The sequence below is a fragment of the Anomalospiza imberbis genome, chromosome 1 (genome assembly GCF_031753505.1).
Source record: "Anomalospiza imberbis isolate Cuckoo-Finch-1a 21T00152 chromosome 1, ASM3175350v1, whole genome shotgun sequence".
NCBI classification, from domain to species: domain Eukaryota; kingdom Metazoa; phylum Chordata; class Aves; order Passeriformes; family Viduidae; genus Anomalospiza; species Anomalospiza imberbis.
Window position 1 is genome coordinate 86,372,917 of NC_089681.1, and position 22,987 is coordinate 86,395,903.

At 42.7% G+C, this 22,987-nt stretch overlaps 1 protein-coding gene across 8 annotated transcripts in view; it reads left to right on the top strand.

Annotated features, from left to right (window-relative positions):
• RREB1 (ras responsive element binding protein 1) overlaps positions 1-22,987 on the top strand; it is a 119,814-nt gene that overhangs the window by 82,304 nt on the left and 14,523 nt on the right. For all 8 annotated transcript variants that reach the window (XM_068198982.1, XM_068198924.1, XM_068198934.1 and 5 more), the window contains 4 exons: positions 288-432; positions 1,586-1,725; positions 15,255-15,444; positions 17,002-19,741. In XM_068198982.1, coding sequence (XP_068055083.1) covers positions 288-432; positions 1,586-1,725; positions 15,255-15,444; positions 17,002-19,741 — 3,215 coding nt within the window. The remainder of the gene's footprint in view (positions 1-287; positions 433-1,585; positions 1,726-15,254; positions 15,445-17,001; positions 19,742-22,987) is intronic.

Genomic DNA, 22,987 nt, shown 5'->3' on the forward strand with positions numbered 1-22,987 from the left:
CGGTGCTCATGGAAATAGATGTTAGCAGGGCATGTGTCATGCTGTGAGTTGGGACATGGGGGAAAGCTTGTGGGCTCCCTGCTGTGGCCCCTCACAGGCCCAGACACTGCAAAGGGCCCGTGCTGGATCATGCCTCAGCTGTTTTTCAGAAGTTCAGGTTGGTTTATGGGATCTCTGATGGCATCCTTTAAAGGCAAACTTTAGAAGTGGTGTTGGCATTAAAACTTACATTGGACTTCCTGCCCCGAATTTGCCTGCTTACAGTGTCTTCTTCCCCCTCCTCTCAGGCACATGAAGATTCATGAGAAGGATCCAAACAGCACAGCAAGCACCACTCCCCCCTCGCCACTGAAGCGCAGGCGATTGTCTTCAAAACGGAAGTTCAGTCACGATGCTGAGCTGGACAGAGAGGAGAGGACACCTGCAAAAAAGGTTCTTTATGGGGCATGAAGCTAAAGATGTTCCTGGTTACCTCCTAAACTGTCAGCTGTTCTGTTTGTGCAGTCAGCACAGACTTGTTACAGCTCTGTATATGAGTTGCCTTGCTTATCCTGTGTAGCCAACATAGTTGTCTGGGATTGAACATTATTTTCTAATTTCAGAGATTGAAATAATTCGATTTTTAAAATTCTTTATTGTTTAAATTTTTGAATTTACTTATGATTTATAAATAATTATTGTGGGATGACAAGAGGATGTACTATTCTTTTGCTGCTGCAGCTTTTCCCCTAACTTTTTTATGTCCTGCCTTATATTTTGTAGTATTTTTGGAGGATCATGATTTAAACTTTAAAAAAACAGATTTTGCTTAAAAAGCAGCAGCAGCTAAAGTCTGCTTTTGTCAACATCTGGAGGGGGAAAAAAATCTACAGTACATTTCCCTTTCACAGTAGCATAATCCTGCCTTATTGGAGTTGCAAGAGTGACTAGAAAATATTTATTTGAAGGCTAGACCTTTCCATTAGCATTTTGTTTATGAAATATTTTAACACATCTCAGTCATTTGTACAAAATTTATAGTGTCTGCCAAACTTAACTCGACTCTTTCCACTTAATATCTCTAAATAGCACGCTAGTAGCAGTTCCGTTTAGCACAGTATCCCTCACTCTGTGCATGCTTTTCTCCCTCTAATCAGAAGAGAAGTATAGAAAACATGCAGAAGTTCATTGCTTCTCCCTGAACCACTTGACTTAGCAGTTGGCAGTATCTCAGTGGCATAAATAATTTAGGCTGACAGCTCCCCTGGCTTTCTAAAGGGGAAGGAATGCTAGTTCAGTGGTATATGAACACATGGGTTTATAAGTTCTTCAAATCACAGTTCCTCATTAGAACTGATATATCTGTGACTCAGCTGCAAACTTTATCTCCTACCAAGCATCCTTTTCTCTCATGCGTGTTCTTACACATGTGCCAAGGCTCTGTCACTTAACATCTCTCTTGAGGAATGTTTTTGTATTTGCTTGCACTAAGGTTACACATGAAGCCTACAACTTTGTGTAAGAGAAAGACTTTGAATGGATTGCAAGTTTGGTTTGTTGCTTACAAGTTGGTCTAGTGAGGTTTTTTTTTCCCCTTTTTCTGAAGGTTGTCGAGGATGGCCATTCCGGTGAAGGGGATAAGAGGGCTGATGATGAAGTTTATCATTGTCCAGTGTGTTTCAAAGACTTTTTTTGCAAGTATGGCCTGGAGTCCCACATGGAGACACATCCAGATAATTCATTGAGGTAAGAGATAGTACCCAGAGTGTCTCTGGTCACCAGACAGCCTGAAGAAGCCTGCTGTGGAGGGGCAGGAGCCCCTCAGCCCCCTGCACTGTTAACTACCCCCCTTTGTGGTTTTGAGCAGGTTTTTAAATGCTTTGCCTCATCTTGTGTCACCAGGGTGCTGTAGGGCTTAATTTTATTATTTTTTGCAAATACAGGAAATCTTGCCAGTTAATAGCTGGAAATGTTTTTAGAAAAAATTAAAGTATGTCTTTCTCCTGTCAAAGCACACCAATGTTACATAAAACTGTAAAACGCCAACATTGCAAAATTGTAACAAGATACACTGAAGATGCTTAAAACTTGATAAAAAAACTTGATAAAAGTATTCAGGTATCATCCTATGAGATTACTGTGTTTGTGGAGAAGGCAGTAGCTGGATAGAAAGGCTTTTTCAGTCATTGGAGTGAGTGAAGGTAGATGAGTTTCTGGTTTCAGACTTTCAATAAAATATTTTATGCTTTTCTGCCTTTTGAGGTTAGAGAATGTTGTGGATTTTGGCTTAAATGAGCTTTTCTTAACAAGGAAAAATTATTTATTAATTGTTTGGGAAGGTGCCTGAATGTTGTGTTTTGATTCAAGTAATTGCCTCTGGGACTCCTGAAACTGTTTTGTTTCCTGTTTTTTACCATGGAAGAATGTAGAGCCAGGTATACGAAGATATAAAAGAAATTTTTCACATCTAGTTGAAACACATAGAAAAGCTGCTACTTTAGAAAAGGAAATTGTCCATCTGCAGAAGCTTGTCAATATTTTAAACTTATTTTGGAACATTTGACTCCAATGATCTTTTTGAAATGGTGAAGAATTCAGCATCTTGAAGTGTCAACACTCACTTCTGGATACAGGTTCTTAATAGAATGGCATGGAGCAGAGGCATCCCAGTCTATTAAATGGGATCAATTTTATTAAATTTTCCCTTTTCAAAATTTTTATTTGAAAACCTTGGTAAATACATGTAAAATACTTTTTAAAGGTGTTGTTAATGTTGCAGTTATTGGGGAAAGGAGTTGAAAGCTTGGTCCATTCAGTAGTAGTTAATTAAACATACTTCGCTATTTCTGAAATAAATGAGGTAAATTTTCATTATAGATCAAATCTAAAACAGTTGTTCTCCAGTAAGAGCTCTGCAACCCCCACAAAATGGAGTCTGGAAAAATTTTGCCTTACACTTCATTCTGTAGAGAAAGCAGCTGACATATTGGGTCATTACTCTCATTTTGAAGCTTCTCTGAAGATATGACCTCTTTGCAAAGTTATACTCCATGGACCTGAGTGGAGAGGTGGATTTTCTTGCTTTGATAAGATAATGGAATAGATATCCTTCTAGCTTGGCAGTTTTGCAGTCTGCTGTGGCAAGGCAGAAAGACACAGTGACTGTGCAGACATGCTGTTCCTCTTTATGCGGCTCTTGCTCTAGTATTAGGCTTGCTTTGGGATAATATTCTCCTGAAATGGATTTTGCTACCCTTGATTCTGTTGAGCAGCAAAGACTAGAATGTGTCCCTAAATGAAAGTCACAGTTGTCAAGCTCTGTGGGTATGATTTAATACTAGTTCTGGGATGCTTATATTTATAGAATTGTCTAGGTGATAGTAAGGAGGTTTTGTCAGGTATTTGCCTCAGCCATTTAAGACGTGTCAGTGAAAACAGGACAAGTAAGATGTGGTCCTCTCTGGGCAGCTGATATATTAAGGTGCAACTTAGCCTGCCCATCTGGTTTAAACCACACCTTTTGTCCTAGTCTAGACAAGTCAAATGACACTGTCTGCCTGGCCCAGCCTAACAGAAAATCCTCTAGTAAGCAGAGCAGTTTGGACTGCTATTAAGGTGACTCTTTCATCCTGAACGAAATGGGTTAAAATCCTTGGCCAGCAGGGGCTGTAATCCCCTGGTTCCCAGGGTTCTGCAATACTGTTTGTAGGATTCAATAAGACACAGAGAATGTAGCATGCCTTTCTCAGTCCTGAGTACAAGTGATTGAAGTTCTTTTGGTGAGGCTTAAGAGTGTTTTTTTGAGTGACAGAGCCGAAGAAAAGAGTATATTGCTGGAGTAGTAGAGCAGGAGACCTGTGTATATGGGTGTACTTGTGGCAGGGAAGCAAACTGCAGAGTGTTAGAAGGCTTTCATCAAACCCTGTTGTTGCCTTATTGTAGAACACAAGGGGAAGTAACTCTTGTTAGACGTTCAGACAAACAAAAAAGCACAGTAACTGTGTTGTGAGCAAAGGGCAGGGAGTGTAACACCCCCAGTCTCCTTTTATTGCCCATATTGTAAAAGCAGAGTCACTTGATGAGGACCTGTGAGGAAGGTATTGGATGTGCATCCCAGGGTCAGATACTCTGGGTCTGGTGGATCGTTTGGGTCTGGAGCTACTGCAGTAGACAGTGGCCCAGCACAGACTGTTTTGTCATGATCAAAAATAAGTGATGCTCAATCTGCCTAGCCAATGCCTTTTCATTGTAAAGGCACAGATAAAGCATCCAATTCCTCTTTGCTCCCCTAGCTCCTATAAAAAGGATTGCAAACTGGCTCTGAAGCAGTGCAGCAGTGGGCACTGCCTTGATGGTGGCACCAGCCTCCCTTCAGGGATGCATCTACAACGCATCCTCAATCGTGGCAAGGTGCCAGGGTGGGCAGGAGCTTCTGCCTGGCTTCCCTGTGGTCCTTTAATCCCGCCATTTCAGTGCTGCTGTGTAAATACAGCCTCTTGCCCCCAGAGCTCTCTGAGTCTGTCTGTCCCGGCCCCCCTCTGCTAAGCAGCAGAAAAGGTGAGGTTGTCTGACAGCCCTGGGATTAGTATGTGAGCAGCTAATTTACAGGGTGGGCCATCACCCTTCCAGATACGGTCAAATGAACAACTTTAAATCACAGGGTTAGCTGTTCAAAGTCAGATGAAAAGACACTCCCCATTGTCTTGCCCAGAACTGCTTTTTCATGTAAAACCCAGAGCAGGGAGCACCTCATTGTTTACTTGCAACAGAATAAACAATTCTTAATCCACTGATTGTGTGAGAGGGCCTCCTGGTTGGGAGAGTATCTCTTGATTATGTAAAATCCTAAATCGTGCATCTTTGTCTCCTAATTATGGTAGGAACTGCCCTGGTCTTGAGAGTAATAATAGGGCCCTTTGTCCCATGGACAATGGGCTGTGGCACTGCATCTCCTTCTTGGCATTACACCCCCTGGTCAGTCTCTGTCCCTTTGAAGCCCTGTGTCCTACACCCTAATTAAAGACATGAGCTGCCCCCCCCCCCCCCCCCCCCCCCCCACCACCGGCAAGGTTGTCTGCAATGCCCTGAGCAGTGGGAGGTGGCCCAGGAGTGCTTTCTGACCCCCTCGGCCTCTCTACCTGGATTATTTAAAGAAGTCTGCTTCCCTGCAGCTGGGGCCTCAGGACACTGTCTATTTTGGGGAGTTTGTATCTGAGTGTTGATATAATTAGCAGAGAGCTGAAACGCTGCACAGCCAGTAGGGAAAATGAGAAACCTCACGGAGCAGGGGAGTTTCTCTGGAAAGTTTTGTGGTGCAGGGTTGCTGTCAAACGTGAAACTGTGCTTGTAAAGGTCACCTGACAGCTCTGAGCAACGTAGGCAGTGTAAGCAAATGTGAGGATTTCCCCGGGAGAAACCTCTCCAGATGCTATGCCGTGTTTCTCCTCTTTCCTTTGGCGAATACCATGGAACAGGCTTAAAGTAAAATGTGTGGCTTTTTTAAAAAAGTACATGAACTATAAAATTCCTCTCTTGGATTTCACTGCAGTCAGAGCATACACTTTTTATTTCCTTTCCTTCTCCTCCAGGAGGTTTAGTGCAGTATGCTGTACCAAGAGCTAAAGTATTTTTCATTTTTCCTTCCTCACAGCAGCAAAGAGACAATTATGCTGCCTCTCATGTCTAGGTGTCTTCCTGAGGAGAGGAGGAGGGAGCTGGTTATGGTGTTGCAGTTACCTCCTTTCTTAGACTCATTCCAACGTAATTTCTCAGCCAGGATAGTTGTGCAGTTTGAATGTGGTAAAAGGTTGCTTCTTAATGAACATCATGAGGCTTTCTGATCACATCTGGTTCAGTGTGGCATTGCCTCCAGTTACAAGATTTGCTTTTGCTATATTTTTGTAAGCTGCAAGAAATAAGTAGACATTACAGGGTGAAAGTCACTCTGTGCTTATGTCACTGAGCTGACCTGGTGACCAAAACCAGTAGATGCCTGTTGCCATGAATGGATTCAGGGGAGATTAAGTTTTTTGACCTTCTACAGAGCCTGTCCAAACAGTGATATAATATATTAAGCCTTGTAACTTGAAAATCCTGGGCATATTTTCACAAGGACAACAAGAGCAGTTCTCTTCCCCCAGGGTTATGTGCTTTTGTAAAACCTCCAAACAAAGGAAACCAAAACCTGCTCACAGCCTACCTTGTTCTTCAAAACAGCCTGCTCAAGTTTTGCTGAAATTGTGTAGAGGTTGAACATTGCCATGGAAAGCTATTGTTTGGAACAGTAACAGGCACAGTAGCAGAAGAACTCAGGCCCTGGAAAGAAAAGTGTTAGGAGTCTGACCATTATGATCTGTGGTCATCTGCCTCTAGTTTTGCCAGGGTAACCACTGTGAGGTCTTGTTTTTGAAAACACTTATGGGTGAAAAATGCTGTTATTGGTTCTTGGTGTTACCTGGCTTCACCAACTTAAATGCCATAGGAATGGTCTTCTGGACTCTGTGGGTAAATTGAAGATACGTGTCATGTGCAGCTTGCAATTCAGGCAGGCTGGTCACCAGGTTTCCCCCTTTGCCAGCACATCCACATTCTTCGGTGTGTGGTAGGATGCTGCCAGGCACCTGGATCTATGTCCCAGTCTTAAATAATTTTAGACAATGTGCATGAGCAGCCTCATTTAAGTCAAGACAAGAGGAAGCGGGTTTTGGGTGAAAAAGATACCAGCTACGTAGAATATGGCATGTTTATTGCCTAGTTACCGTTCTTCAAGGCAGTTCTGCACCCTGGTTTTAGGGAGATAAAACAGTCAAGAAAAGCAATGAACAGAGATTTAAAATGTATGGAGATGATTTCAGGCATTAGCACCACTAGAAAAGACTAGTACAATATTAAGGTGTTTTCGGAGCAGTAGTCTGACCGTGGAAAAGTACATTGAACTGAATGTTAAAAGGAAAAAAAAAAAAAAAAGAAAACAGCCAGAAAAAGACCCTGAAGTGTCATTCCTGTTTTTGCAAATGCATATCTAAGCAAGTTTAGGAATTCACTTTCTATCTGTTCTCTCCTTATATAGTAGGGAATGGCTTCCTTATTCTGAAGCACACTGCTCTCTACATGTGGAAAGCCTTTTGTGGAAAGAGGGTGTTAGTGATGCTACAAACTTGCAGGAGTGAAGGTGTTTGAAAACTAGATGATGTTTGCAATTAATTTTATTGTGAGACAAAAATATAGGTTCATGATCGGAAGAGGAAGCTTCTTTCTGGTTGTAGACACTGCTTTTACTGGAAGCAACTTGAAGGATGAATGACAAGTCATCTTCATTCAGCATTGTAAGGTTATATACTACTTTTCTCTCTGTCACAAGTGTTGATGTGCATATAGTCTCATTCCTTGTTAGCATTTCAAAATAAGAAACATTGTGCTCTTTTAATGAAGATGGATAATTCTGAGATTGTTGTATCCTACAGTTGTTGAGAGGGATGGAGAACACTCCAGCATGTTCATGGACCTCCTTAAGCTCTGCTTTTGGCATCCTATATTTTGGGCCCAATACTTCCTTTTTTAGTCACTGAGGTTGTACCAGCAAGGACAGTTTAGGTAGAAATTGCACTGGAGTTATTGAGTACTAACACAGTTAATGCTACAAAACTTGTTGCAGCCAAAGATGGAGGTGACAAGGGGCAGTGGTGTGACATGGCCAATTCAGCCAACTCTCCTGTTCCACTCTGCTTTCAAGCTGTTTGCTCAATGTCTTGCTAATAGAAACTAGGAACCAATTCCTAATCTCTTGATGGCAGCATTTTCACTGCAGGAGCAATTCCATGAGACAGCTGATGATGATGAAGTCCAGCTCTGGTAAATGCTATGACCTGAAATATGCTGTGGTACAATGCAATTCTTGGCGAGGCAGAGGAGAGTGTATGCAAGCAAGCTGGTGAATGCATCCTTTTACTGAGCAAATGGAGAAGTAGAATCAGTTGGTTGTCTTGCAAAAGCAGAACAGAAGTGCATGTTACGTGCTTTCTGAAGTTCCTGTTCAGAAAAGAGAGCTGGGAAACATCTGAAGAGCAGTGCGAGTCCAATGCTGGCCTAGAAGTGGTCAGCTCACATCAGGGAACTCATTGTGTGAGGAAACTGGGAATCCAGAGCAGCCAGATAAAAATGTTGTCTGGTGAACGGACACAGGGAGTGATGCTCTCATGTGAAACTGTGTGCTGTGTCACATGGTATTGAATATCTTAGCTTGGCTGCCAGAATAGAAAGTTGGTAAATGCAAAGCTGACTGTAGAGGAAAGCTGCTTGTAAAAGGGCATGCAGGAGGGAAAAGGGGCTGCGCCAAAATAGGTTATTAACACATCTGCCTGATTCTAAGTTGTAGGATTTGTTTATTTGCAGGCTCTCTCAAAGTGCTGGGTGCTGCTCAATGTGTTAGCAGTCATGTCAGCATGCTGAGCATATCTTAACCTGCAAATGTAGATAAGGGCAAGGGACTGCAATCCAGATTCAGCTGCACCTATTTGTGAGCCCTGTTCTGATCAGTGGATGCATATAGGATAGAGAAACCCCTGGAGAAGTATTTCTCCTTATGTTACTCATTAAAAGTGGTGGCCTTTTTTTAGCATGGTAGATGCATAGATTTCTTTTTTAACTCTTGCTGTTAATTTAAAAATCACAGAAGTACTTGGCTTTCACATTTGAAAGATGTGTTAGAAGATAGGAAGAGCTTTTCATTTCTTACCTTGAAAGAATACTAGAAGGTTCACATGAGTTGGTGTGCACAAATAACTGTTATTCTGGATGTTGTGCAGCTTCTAATTTCGTAGCTGTAGAGGACTATTCTGGTCAGGTTTTTTTGCCCTCCAGATATGTTTGCCCTAACTATTAAACCCTTCATTGTTTAAGTTGATCTTCATCTCTTTCTCTGTGATACTGTACAGCCAAATAATTGACACTTCTGTTTTTTTAAAATTTGACCTTTATTAAGGAAAAAAAGTCATTATGAGAAAATGACTACTTTCTGTGACTGTCTGCAGGCCATCTCCCATTTTCCCATTATTATGGCTTAGTTGCATGTTAATTCTGTTGAAGTAAATGTGGTAGAGTAAGCTACTATTCCACCAGGGCAGAGGTGTTTAAATCTGGCACTGTTGAAGTGTTGCTGGTAAGCGCAATTCATTACAGTATTAGGAAGAAGTTTTTACTCATTTTTCTTTGCTCACACACAAAGGAAGTTCAAACATGACACAGCATGGCTTGTGCCTTTTTATTAAACCTTACAGCAGTTAATTTCACTGGAATTTTTCTGATGGGGAAGTCATTGGTGTAGACACTGGCTCTGCTGCATGCTGACAAATTTCTGAAGCACAACATCACCCTGGTTTATATCGGGTCTGTCCTGGCTCCTACACGATACTTTTCTTGCCTGGACCACAGTGCAGCTGTAGGAATGCACGTAACGCTGTGCATCCCTCTATTAATAGAAGGGTTGGTGCAGGGGGTTCAGCCTTGGCTGCACCCAAGGGTGGCTTCTTTGAGGGAGAGGATTAAAGAGAGTGACAGAACATCGGTAACAAAATCAGACGGCCAGTGGGGCAGTGGAAGGGGGGAAAGGTTAAAAGAAAAGCGCCTCCTTTGCCGAGGCTCTGAAGCAGCACGCACTGAACATCTACTGGGCTGTGTCCGTCCCCTTAGGCACGAGGGAAGGGGAGGGGAGCCTCTGCAGCTGGCAGGGAGTTGGCTCCTGGTGCTGCTTGCGGTTCCAGCACAGCCCCATAGGGGTGGGCGAGGTCGAGATGGCAGAGCAGCAGGTCCTTTGGGGTCAGACACGCTGGGGAGCTGCGGGGGAGGGAGGCAGGAATGGGCATTGCAGGACAGCAGGAGGACCTGGAGGGAGGCAGGAGCGGGTTCGCAGCACTGCTGCTTTTCCATCACTCATCTGCAGCAAATGGGAGAGATTAGTGCAGCTGTTGGATGTTATTTCCCAAGGCCCTGGGTGTGGAGGCCAGGAAAGGTTTTTTGGCTTTTTTATCCAAAAAGAGATGAATATCTTCTCCTGGGTGGGGTTGCACAGGAGCAGAAACCAGTTGGCTCTTTCTCATCTCTCTCACTTTGCCTTGTCCCAGAAGAAGTGAAAGAGAAGCAATGGAATTCCTGAAGGGGAATATGTCTGTAACGTGCTAGCTTTTCTTTCACAGATGGTGAAAGCCCTTGAGCTTAAAACCATCCTTTCTCCATCTCCCCCTCCTTGTCAGGCTCCCCTGCAGCGGGACATTGCCATTGTGGAGGCTGGGAGCCTGCTCCCACCACCAGTGTGGACATGAGTCATCAGCAGGGAATCACCCATCTTTCTCTTCTACCCAGTTGTATTATTTTTAGGTCAGCATAGGAATTTCTTTGCTCATGACAGCCACATTAATTCTGCAAATAACGTTAAGAGAGAAAGGAGAATAATAGCAACAGCGGTAGAAAAACACACGGTACTGACTGGGAATTTCAGTGGGAGGAGTTAGGCAACTTCATATGTTTATTAATGACTTCTGTCTCAGGATATGTTTCATTCTTTTTGTTTGTTTTCCTTGCTTCTGTTTGTGGAAGTTGCTAAAGAGCACAGACAGGAAAGGAACAAAGTAGTACCAAGCTTTTTATTTTTGATAAGGCCTAGAAATTAAGACTATTTTTTTTTGTTAACATCCACAATATGGGCAATTTTGTTTTAGTGAGCTGCATGGGTGAAAACTTCAGGTTTTAGTCTGTGTGGTTTCAGAAGTACAAGCAGAATAATGGTAAATGTCACTTGCTCATCAGCAGTCTTGGGTAATGCAGAGCATAGTGTTTTGTTTAATTTCTTGGTAACATAATGGTAAATACAAATATTTGGCATTTTTGTCTTGACTACTGAAATATAAAATCTAGGATGATTGAGTGGTTGTCTGCCTTACTCTTAATCAAAATCAAGACTGATTAATTTTGCTAAAAATTTGGCTCTGCATTTCCTTTCTAAAATGTCTTTCCATTTCTTAAAGAAGACCAGCTATTTCCTCTGCTGACAAATTGGAGTAGTCTCAGAGGAGAATGTAATGCAAGGCAACAGGCACTGCTTATGTAAACCTTTCTTGCAGAGGTGCCACTTAAGAAGTATAGCAAATCCTGCCTTGCCCCCTTGAACGAACAAGCTTTGCAAAGCACTGACTATTTCTTAAAGCCTGTTAAAATGCTTTTATAGCCTGATCAGCATTATAGATTTCAAGAATATTAACTTAATTTAGAAGAAAGCTTTTTAATGGTGTGTTTTTACATAAAGATGCATACACTTGTCTGCATTAAGAAAATTTTAAAAAGAAAGAAAAGAAAAAGGTGCACTGATGTAGTAATAATTAATCAGACGTGCCTGGTGTGATACATGGCCTGAGCACCAAGGGCAGCCTGGTTGTTGCATTGTTATATTTTGATTCTGCTTTTGTGTGTTACGAGTTCTGTTTCCTTACCTGCTTGTTTTTTACACCTCTGCCTGTGAGCCAGAGCCTTAGTATTATATGTGCATTGTTACAGATATGAGCAAGTCCAAAACATGAAGGCAATTGAGAACTAAAGTAATTTTAAAGGGGCCTTAGCTGCTAAAAACAGTCTTTTCCTTCTTACTTAAAATTGAATCTCTATACTTGGAACTGAACAGCTTTTCTCTCTCTACTCTGTAATCATATTTATAGAAAAATTGAAGACTGTGGCCAAGACTAGCAATCACATGATAACACAGCAGCTTTTATTAGATACATCTGGAAACTTACCTTGCAAGTAGAGTGCTTCTATCTCTGCACAGGTGTTGAGGCACTGCTTGGCCTGTTCTGCTGACAGCCTCAGAACCTGTTCCCATCACTGTTCTCTGCAGTGCCATCCATGTTTGACTTGGAACTGCACATGAGCAGACTTGTGAAATTTTAAGGAGAGGGAGGCTTTTCTGATGGTTTTTTGTTGTTGTTGTTTTGGGGTTTTTTGTTTGTTTGGGTGTTTTTGTTGTTGTTGGTTTTTGTTGGTTTTTCTTTTCTTTTTTTTCTTTTTTTTTTTTTTTTTTTTAAAGTTCATAGTAAGCAAACTATTACCATATGTTTCACATGCTTTATTTGATATGCTGGACTTTTCAGACTTTCCACAATTACTAATTTATTTTTTTAAAGCAGTTTAAACAAGATGAAAAAACATTCATATCACCCAGGATTCCTTTCTCTTTTACTTCTTAAACTGTGGGTCTAGATTTAAAAGTACAGTAGGCAGTGACACTACCCAAAGATGGAAAATAGTGCTGATGATAAAACAGAGAAATAGTTAGACTTCCTTAAAAAAAACGAATGCTTCCAGATTATGCACTGTTAGGCATGGCAGCTTACTCCATTTTAAATTAAGACAAGACTCAGTCAATGCGGTGTGATGCTTGCCTTAACTAGTTAGGTTTTGACTCTTAGTAGCTATAAGCTTTTCTTGATGGTGCTAGGAATCTATACCTGTTCCACAGAGGAAGTCAGGGCATCCACAGCTCCTTCCCATGCCCCAGCTTCCATGTTGTTCTGTAAGTTGTGCCACCAGGGCAAGGTGCTGAGCTGGGGTGCAGTGCATTTATATGTCCTGAAGAGCCTGCCTCTTGAGATGACAGGCATGATTTATCTGGATGTTTCTTTTTTCAGCCAGGTGCTTCTTTCTGACCTAATGAAAAAAGAACTTAATCTTTCTCCCAGTTTCTCATTTTGTTTGCTGCTTCTTCACTCACAGTAAGGAACATAAAAGACTAAGGAAGAAAGAGGAAAATAAATACACTTAATAAAAGACAAAGCTTATATTCCTTTTATAAGATACATTACTTTTGTTTGGGGGAGGGGAGGTGGTCCCTTTGCATGGAAAATACCATTTTTAACTTGTAAATTTTTACTGTCCTGAGGCTAGCAGTTGATACAGGTGTACTGTGAAGGACTTTCACATGGGTGTTTGCTCTGAAAGATTAACTCTCAAGTGCAGCTTTTGATGGGAGACCCAAATAAAGTAGTGCTGAAAATCAGCATGTTGCAAGAGGGAGGTGAGGGGGAGTGCAAGATGAACCAGGCACACCTCTGTGCTGTGTAGGATGTGTGGCCGCTTGACAAGGAGCACTAGCTCCTGCTCAGCCCGGATCCTGGGGGTACAGTGACAGGAGCCAGGGCTCCCAGTAACCCTGTGGTGCCATCACTGGTAGCTGTGCCTTGCCTACCCTGTCACACACAAGGGGATATACATCCTGCACTGGGTTCCTAGGCCCAGGACAGATCAGGCACATTGGGACCACAGAGATGCTTCAAGATGCAGAAGCAGAACAGCCTGCAATGTTTCCAGTGGTGCAGGAGACTTGTTTGTATATTGACATAGCGAGAGGAACGTGTCAGAAGCACTGCTTGTTTTCATGTGAGGCATTTTCATCACCTCTAAAAGCAATTTATTTCAGTAGCCTGCAAGTTCTTCAGGTGACTACTCGTAATTTTTTAATGCTCTCCAGCCCCCAGTGGTTTTGGTGATTGTGTTTTTGTCTTCACTGAAGATGAAAGCTTTGCATCACAGAATAGGTGCTGCCAGGTGGGCTGGAGGAGAGCCGTAGATCCTGATGCTGAGGCAGTACTATGTGTTGGCCATCCCACCCCGCCCCCCTGAGATTGTTGTCACACTTGGCATACCTCTTTAAGCAAACATTAGCTTTGTAAATGGCATTGGTTTGGTGTTTAATGGAATGCAGGAACTATGTAGCAATTATACAGGTAGGATGCAAGTGAATTGACAGGAGAGTTAAAACAGATTAAACCTTCAGTGCGTATTTATGTCCAAGCTTTCTGGGTACTGTGATAACAATGGCCGTGTTATATACACTTCACACTTGCTTCTTTCACCACTCAGGGACTATGAGTCCAATTGCTTTGTGGGTGACTTGGTTATCTCTTCGTTTTCAGAGAATAAAAAAATGGCTGTGGGAGTTTATGTAGTGATAAAATGAACAACAATGGGAGTTTGTTAGTGACAGGGCAGGGAGGAGGTGGTTTCAGGATTTTGTCAGAAGTCATTTCTAATTGCAGGATGTTTTTTTAATGAGTAGGCACATGTCCTTTTCCTTGATGTAGAGAGCAAAGACGATATGGGGAAAACCAAGGCCACGGGCAGATGTGAAAAACTCCTAGTGCATATAGTATTCTCACTGACAAAATCTGACTGCCTCACATTCCACTGGTGTTTTGCTTCTGGGAAACCCATGCTTTGGCTGGGAGCTGGACCTGTAACCATAAGGAGCTTGAGGTTGAGTGAAACAGTGTGTCACTTATTGAATGCAGAGTGGACATGACCTGTCATGCTGTAGAGCTCACATACCAAATATTTTAAAGGCATACCAAATATTTAAAAGGCTTTGTTGATGTGTTGACCAAATGTTGCTGCATAGGCTTTTCTGCCTGCAGCATAGCTTTGATTGTTTAATGCATTGTTTTATGTGAGAAACCCTTGTTTAGCTGAATTTGGGATTTGGGAATTTAAGAAAAACAAGAAATCATAGCCATAAAGTATGGGTAGGAAAAGACAGTGTTTCTGCATTTTTCTTCAGGGCAAACTGGCTGTGAAGGGGGTATAAAAGTGTCAGAAGTGTTGAACCTGTTTCAGGTCTTCCTCCTTTGAACCTTTCTCCCATTCAAGGAGCAGTAGTTTTCCTTTTCAAACTGTCTGTTTCTCATAACAGCTTTGAAAAATGCCAGTGAAAGTTTATGGAAAAGCAATGTGATGAAGATTCACACACAGGTATTAGAGTGGTGTGCAGTAGTATGTTTTAAGTAGTGGATATGAAAGGTGCTGCTTTTACATTTGCCTGCTAGTTAGGTCAGATTTAGCCTCTCCTTGTCACTGATTATTTTTTAAATGTTGTTTATTTTAACAGGAGTTTTCAGTAAAAATGAAATTGTGTAAAGCAATTGATATATTTTTCGTTGGACGATGAAAAGGTTTTCAGAAGGCTGTTATCTCAGCTGTCATTCTACCATCTGCCCACATGAGATTGTCAGTTCTCATATTCTTTAAACTTCCAGTGGACTTACTAGCCAGAAACTGGTAGAAAGTGACTCTGACCAAAATGGCCTAGGTTTTGACACACTGGGGGTTTATTTTGCATTTAGCAAGTTCTTGGTATCATGGGGTGAGGGGAAGGAGGACATCCTGGTGCCAGAAGAATGCTAGTTCTTAAGCTTGCAGCAGACAGCAAGTCATTTCTGTTTTATTCCTCTCCTTTGCAGGTGTGACATCTGTTGTATCACCTTTCGTACTCATCGGGGCTTACTGCGCCATAATGCAGTTATCCACAAGCAGCTTCCCAGAGATCCCATGGGAAAGCCTTTCATTCAGAACAACCCTTCAATTCCAGCAGGCTTCCACGACTTGGGATTCACGGACTTCTCCTGTAGGAAGTTCCCCCGCATTTCTCAGGTACTCTCTGTTCTTGGTAGCTTAAGGTGCCAGCTGCTGCAGTGCTTATCTGGTGAGGTCGTTGGAAGATTAATCCTGCATGTAGAATATTTTGTGGAAGGCACATCACCACTGTTTATGTAGGCTTCAAACATTTTATGCCTCTCCTTTTTATTTTTTCATCTATAGAATATTGGCATTGGGGGCTTTTTCACCATTACAGTGGATAACTATCAGTGTAAGATACATAAAAATTTTTGAAGGAAAACTTTAATCATATTAGATCTTCACCCCTTTGAGCTTACCCAAAAAATCCTACATCTGAAATCAGCAGGGGAATACACATGGTAAGGAGGACATTATTTATTTTACTTACTCTAACAAGGATGTAGTTGGGGTATGAAAGTTTTAAATACAAGCATTGAGCAGTTGCCTTACTAACTAAACAGTGACATCTTCAGTGATTGCTTCACAAAACACTCCACGATGTTTCTCCTGTAAGGTTTGTGGGACAGTGGATGGGGAAAGTCCAGGGAGGTAGTCTGTAAGTATTTTTCTGACAGCCATAAAGCTTTCTATTGGGTGGTATGATTCTTCCCTCTGTCAAACCTTTCCTGCCTTAGTTTGGGTCTGGATGAAGCTGCATTATCTATTAAAAAATCAACCGTACAATCCACCAGGACCATGCTTAGTTTCTGCACTTTTCTTGTTCTTCTGGGGTTAAAGCATTGATTTCCAACTCTTCTGACTTCAAAGTGGTAGACTTGAAATTTGCTGCTGGATCAGGGGAGCATGTAGGTATTTCTGTCAGTCTGTTACAGTTTTGGTATAAAACTTTAAAAATCAAAAGAAAGAACTTTTTAAACAAAGTTTATTTCTTTTGTAATTAATGACAGACATTTAAAGTTATTAAGGGATTTGAATGTTGGTATTTTCCTTTTGTAATAATTTTGCTTGCACTGTGAGAGAAGATTTATAAAGTATTTAGAGTCTATAAAGATCTTGCCAGCCCTCTACTAGTATTTTTCTTCGGAGAATAAATGTAATCAGACCTCCCTAACCAAAACCCACTCTGCTTTAAGCTCTGAGTTTCATTGATCTGCTTTTGGGTAATTTTATTTTGGTTGGTTTACATTGGTTTGGACATCCAAGGCTTCTTGGATGCCATTTTTTTTGTTTTGTTTTTGCTTCCTCTCCTCCTGGTTTCTTTGTAGTAGAGCTGAACAAGATAGTCTACTGCCCAGCTTCCTTGCTGTGTAGTATGCTGAGGCTCCTGTCCTGTCAATGACACAAGAGAAGTTTCTGATAGGAAAGTTTGGGATGGAAAAGAATTTGAGAGCCTGAATAGCCTTCTGAAGGAGTTTACCTTTATAGAAGGGAACTTGTGAAGAATCAGCTCCTAAATTCAGATGCACCCCTTAGGAGACTAAAGGGAATATCTCCATGCCAGGTAGGTGAGGGCTGCTCTAAACCTCTTAACTTAGTGGAAGAGAGAATGAAGTGTTTGTGTTTTGCAGCACCATGTGATGCCTTTCCAGTTTGAGATTCTTACTCTAAATATTTCTGCATGTCTTGCAGGTCTGGTGTGAAACAAATTTGCGAAGGTGCATCAGTGACTTCCATCGATTTATTTGCGAGATGTGTAACAAGGCATTCCCCATGCTTTCGGCACTCAAACTGCACACAGAAACTCATGTGGTGGATCAGGGAAAAGACAAGCACAAGCCACAGTCCACAACTCCACCCAGTGAGAACCCAGACCAGAAAGCCTTCATGGCATCCTTGGGCCTACAGTACACCAAAGACATCAAGCCTGTCAAGCAGGAGGACAATACACAAGATGAGGCCCAAGAAATGCGGCTCAGAGCTCTGAAGAGTAACCTACCTCAGGAACCTGGCAGCACCAGTCTGCTCAGCCTCTCTCCTCTGGAAGCTGCCTCCATGGGAGGGTCATTTTCAGTCCTTCCCCCTACAAAAGAAAACATAAAGCTTCTCTCGCTGCAGCCTTTCCAGAAGGGTTTTATTATCCAGCCTGACAGCAGTATTGTGGTGAAACCCATCTCCAATGAGTCTGCCATTGAGCTGGCAGACATTCAGCAGATCTTGAAGATGGCTTCTTCTGCTCCTCCTCAAATCAGTCTTCCTCCACTTTCTAAGGCACCTTCTGTCCCCGTGCAGTCTATTTTCAAGCATATGCCACCACTGAAGCCAAAGCCTTTGGTAACACCCCGAACAGTTGTCGCAACCTCTACACCTCCTCCTCTTATCAGTGCCCAGCAAGCCTCCCCTGGCTGCATCAGCCCAAGTCTCCCACCTCCCCCTCTGAGGCTGATCAAGAACTCGGTGGAGTCTGCCTCCAACTCTCATCTCCCCCAGCCAGGAGCCAAATCAAGTCCTTCCTCACAGTTGCTCCTCCAACCCAAAGTAGAGCCTTTAACTCAGCATGAGATGAAGACACAGCTGGAGCAGGACAGCATCATTGAAGCTCTCCTGCCTCTAAGTATGGAAGCCAAGATCAAGCAAGAAGTCACAGAAGGAGACCTTAAAGCCATCATTGCAGGGGCAGCTAACAAGAAGACCCCAACCATGAGGAAAGTTTTGTACCCCTGCCGTTTCTGTGACCAGGTGTTTGCCTTCTCTGGTGTCCTGAGAGCTCACATCCGTTCTCACTTAGGTATTTCCCCATATCAGTGCAACATCTGTGACTACATCGCAGCTGACAAGGCAGCGCTGATCCGGCACTTGCGGACGCACAGCGGGGAGAGGCCTTACATCTGTAAAATCTGCCACTACCCGTTCACAGTGAAAGCCAATTGTGAGAGGCACCTGCGAAAGAAACACCTCAAAACAACCAGGAAGGATATAGAGAAGAACATTGAATATGTCACCAGCAATGCCGCAGAGATGGTGGATGCCTTCTGCTCTCCAGACACGGTGTGCAAGCTGTGTGGAGAGGACCTGAAGCACTATCGGGCCCTCCGCATTCACATGAGGACGCACAGCGGCTGCCAGAAGAAGAAGCCGTTTGAGTGCAAGGAGTGTGGCACGGCCTTTTCGGCCAAGAGGAATTGCATTCACCACATTCTCAAGCAGCACTTGCATGTGCAGGAAAAGGAGATTGAGAATTATATCTTAATGGTGGACTGCAGTGCCCAGGAAAGCCAGACAGACCCTTCTTTATTGGAGGACAGCACTTATATGGACCACAAGCCCATGACGCCTTTCCTGGAGCCACAAAACGGCTTCTTGCTGGGAACATCAGCTCACGTTTCCATCAAACGTGAACCTGTGGGCAACTTCCCCATGGATTTTGATGAGCCATTGGATTTCTCTCAGAAGAGCAAAAGTCTGAGTGCTGTGCAGGTGAAGCAGGAGAACTTGTTTGGTTCATCTCTGTCCCTTTATGACTGTTCCATGGAGCCTATTGACCTGTCCATCCCCAAAATCTTGAAGAAGGATAAAGATGATGTCCCCTGTGAAGCCAGGAATCAAGAGTTGGCTGCTTCTGGGAACAGTGATAAAGCCTATAACTGTCTGCAGTGTCCTTTGGTTTTTGGTGCCAATGGGAACTCAGAAACAAACCGGGGTGTCAGACATCCCCAGCCACTGAAAGGTTCGTTGCATTTGACTGTCCCGATCATTTCCCCGGCTCTCCCTGGCAATTCTGCCTTGCTGAGACCCCTGAGGCCTAAACCACCACCACCACCTCTCTTGCCAAAGCCTTCAGTAACAAAAGAGCTGCCACCATTGGCTTCCATTGCACAGATCATTTCATCTGTGTCTTCTGCTCCCACTTTGCTGAAAACGGAGGCTGCAGATGCCAGTCCCAAGGCAGTGAGCAGCTCCACTGGGTGTGACAAATCAGGGAATGCCAAAGCTAAAGTGACAATCGTGACCACCATTCAGAGAGACTCCAGCCTGCCCAGTGACCTGTCTCAGGCTTGTGATCCAGAACAGTCTCCTGTTGCTGATGCTGGGTTGACTAAGAAAAGAGGTAGAAAGAAAGGAACGAAAAATAAGCCCAAACTTAGCAGTAGTGTGGATCTGGAGTCAAGTGGGGAATTTGCCAGCATAGAGAAGATGCTGGCTACCACAGACACTAACAAGTTTAGCCCATTTCTGCAGTCCACTGACAATTTCAAGGAAGAAAGTGGCAGAAATGGAACAAGTGAGGATGAGAAGGAAACTGCCAAGGATAAGCTGCTGAGAGGGAAGAGAAATGCTTATTCAGACTGCCTGCAAAATATCCCCTGTCCTTACTGTCCTCAAGTCTTTCCATGGGCGAGTGCCCTGCAGCGGCACATGCTCAGTCACACAGGTAAGAGTGCTCTGTGCTCACAGTAGGCTGTAGCCCCTTAGGTACTTCTCCATGGAACGGCCTCTCCATGGAGGAATCTTCCTTTCTCCAATGTTTGAATTGTATTCTTCTTTATTATCTTACTAATTCCTAGGTGTTGCTGTTGCAACAGCGGTGGTGGTGGTAGATTTTTCAGGAATGGAATAATCCCAGTGTTTTTGAGTATCAGAAGGTAAATAAAACCATTAATACCCATTGTGACTTCAGTGGCATAACAGTGTAGCTGGAAAGAGGCTCAGGTTTCAGTTGTTCTGTTATAATTGTCTTGTCTTGAAGGGGAACATGTGTGTTGAATATTTAATTGTGCCTTATGTGGTTTATTTGTCTGCTTCTGACGTTTGTCTGCATCAGTAATGATAAAAAAGATCTCTAAGAATGAGAGACAATAAGTGTAGAACTGTGTCAGGAAAATAAAATAATATAGTGCTTAGCATTTTTTTTTCTTTGCGGTGTCTTTTATTTGACAGATCAAAGGAGAATGTGAGAAACTGCTCCTCTTGAGCATTACATAATAGCTTGCCTCTAGGAAAAGTTTCTCCTCAGAGATAGACAACTAAAGGTGGGCACATGCCCTAAGGTGTGGAGATGTGTATGGACTCTCTAGCATTGTGCTGCTGTGTAAGTAATCTCAGACCTGGTGCAAACAAAAGGAGGAATTGGGTAGGGAGATTTATTCTAGATCTGGGGTTAATTTTTGTTCTTCACTATAAAGGAAATACTGCATTGAATGCTGTGCTGATTTGAAGTTCCCTCATTCTTCCACCCACACTGTAATAAAGTAATTAGTAGACTCTCATCCTGCTCTGGAGGGAGAGGGCAAAGCTCTACTTGCTGTTGTGCCCTTTAAAGTCAGTCACAGTTGTTGATACTACTTACTTCATTATACATCTCAGCTCCTGGCATAAAGAAAAAAAGGTAGGGATTTTTATAAGAAGCATAGGGGATTTGAGTATAGCCTTATAAAAGTTATCTTTTTTTGCTGCTTTTTTTTTTTTTTTTTAAGAAAATGAGGTTTCCTGGAATGACTGATTCATGTCTGTGCTAGAGAGGGAAACCTGAAGAGCTAAAAGAGGTTAGCTAAGGGGTTTAAAGGGAATCTGAGCTGTGGAGCAGTCCCTATTACAGTTTGCTTTGGGTGACACAAGGACATAACTTGCAAGGTATCAGTGCAACAGTGAGGCTATTGTTTTCTGGTCCACAGAGACCAAATTATTTCATCTTATTAAGCATACGGTTTACTTTGTGGTGAAGGAGAGCGCTTTACTCATATCTCAATTGTTTTCCAACACCCTGGTCTCCAAAAAAAATACATAGTTACTGAAGAACTGTTCATGAGACAGAAGACAATGGAGAGGCTTTTCCCAGACTAAGAGGTTTGACCTGCTTATTGATGGCAGACTTCCAAGGTAGCAGCACTGGTGTAAACCCTTAATGAAGGCAGGAAAATTCACTCAGCCATGAATTACACTGGTAAAACTTGTCTCCCTTACGACCACCAGGCTTGGAAGGAGGCACCATCCTTTTAGAAAGCCTGTGCTGGAATCTCCACAAGGAGAGCAAGCAACTGTGGCTATAACAGGACTAAATCCTCGCCACAGATACAGGATTTTTGGTGATACTACAGCAGTTGCAGTAATCACACTCCAGGTGGTGTGCTCTGGCAGTGATAATACTGAGATCTTTTCTAATCATCATCTCTGTGTTGAGAGAGACTTGTTGCTGGAGGATCACCCCACAGCAAGCTTTGGCTAGCCTTGAGGCATCTGCCTTCAGATGGCATGAGTATTTTCTTTCTAAACTGGTAGTTTCCAGCAGCTCCCCTGTGGCAGCAATGTCCATGAGGCTTTACTGGAGGGGAGCAGGAAAGCTAAGCTGGGAAGGTGGAGGGAAATTTAGGCCAGGGAGGTGGTGCCGAAGCGAGCCTGAGGATTATTTCAGGTGGAGTGAGCCCTGTGTTTTTGTGGTGGGTGTCAGGTGCTGGTGGCATGCAAGGAGTTTGGCAGCTCTGTGGTAGATGCAGCAGTTTGTTGGCTTTATCTTCTGAATGGGCAAACTGGTTTTCTTGTGGAGAAATCTACAGTGTTGTAGTACAGCACAGCATTCCTATCCCCACCTATTGCACAGGCAGATAGCTTGTGACTTGTCAGATATCTCTGTTTTTTAAAATAAGTTAAGAAAAAAAATTATTTGCTAATCTTTGTAAAGAGAAAAAGGGACCTTTATTATTGTCTGTGCTTGATGGCTGCTCCCTGACCTGGGTAGAGAAAGGACTAACAGGCTGATGTGAATGGGATAGATGAGAGTCCTGGTGCTCTGCTTCCAAACTGCATGTGTTGGATATGTGATCCATAGGCAATCACAGCAGGCAAGCTGTTTAACACTGCTATCAATAAAAAACAAAACCCAAAGTAGTTGTTTGAGCTAAAAAGCAGCACCTAGTTCTTCTGTGGCCATTTGTAGGAAAGCTGTTATTGAGGTAATTCATGTAAGTGGTCTAAGTTAGGATGAGGAAAAGGTATGTAATTTTGAGCATTTAAGTGTTATCTGTATATTATGAGTTTTGAACTGCTGTATCCATACAGACATAAGAAGGTTTCTGCAAGTCTGTCTTTCATGTTCAATGAAATTGTAACGCAGAGGCCACCTTCCATGTGGTGTCAAGATCGTATTTCCCTTTAGTGAAAGGGCAAAGATGCACATGCTACCAGTGTCCCACATCCCTCATGCAACCAGAAGTGTCTGTCATGGAAGAATTTGCCCTGCTTATCCTTGCCTCAGCACCACTGTTTGTTTGTTTTTTGGGTTTTTTTAAAATTCAGAACCATTTTCATGAAGAAGCATACACCCTCCTCGGTGGTTTTTTATTCTAATGATGAGCTCACAAGTGGGACACTGGGAATTTGGCATAGCTTGGTTTTATAGAGTGCCTAATACAGTAACTGTGTTTTGTTTGAACATGCTTGAACACTTGCTTTTAATACTTACTTTTTCTTGATGTCTTTAATGTATAATTTACCTTTCTAGGTTCAACTCGGTTTGCTTTTTTTTTTTCTTTTCCCTGCTGCTCTTGACTTTTTAGATTCTCAGAATCACGACTCAGATGTGCCCTGCAGGCGATGCAGTTGCTTTTGCTCCTTTTATAGGATGTAGCTCAGACTAGGTTCAGTATAAAATTACAGTAATGGTTGTTTTTAACCACTAGTTTTA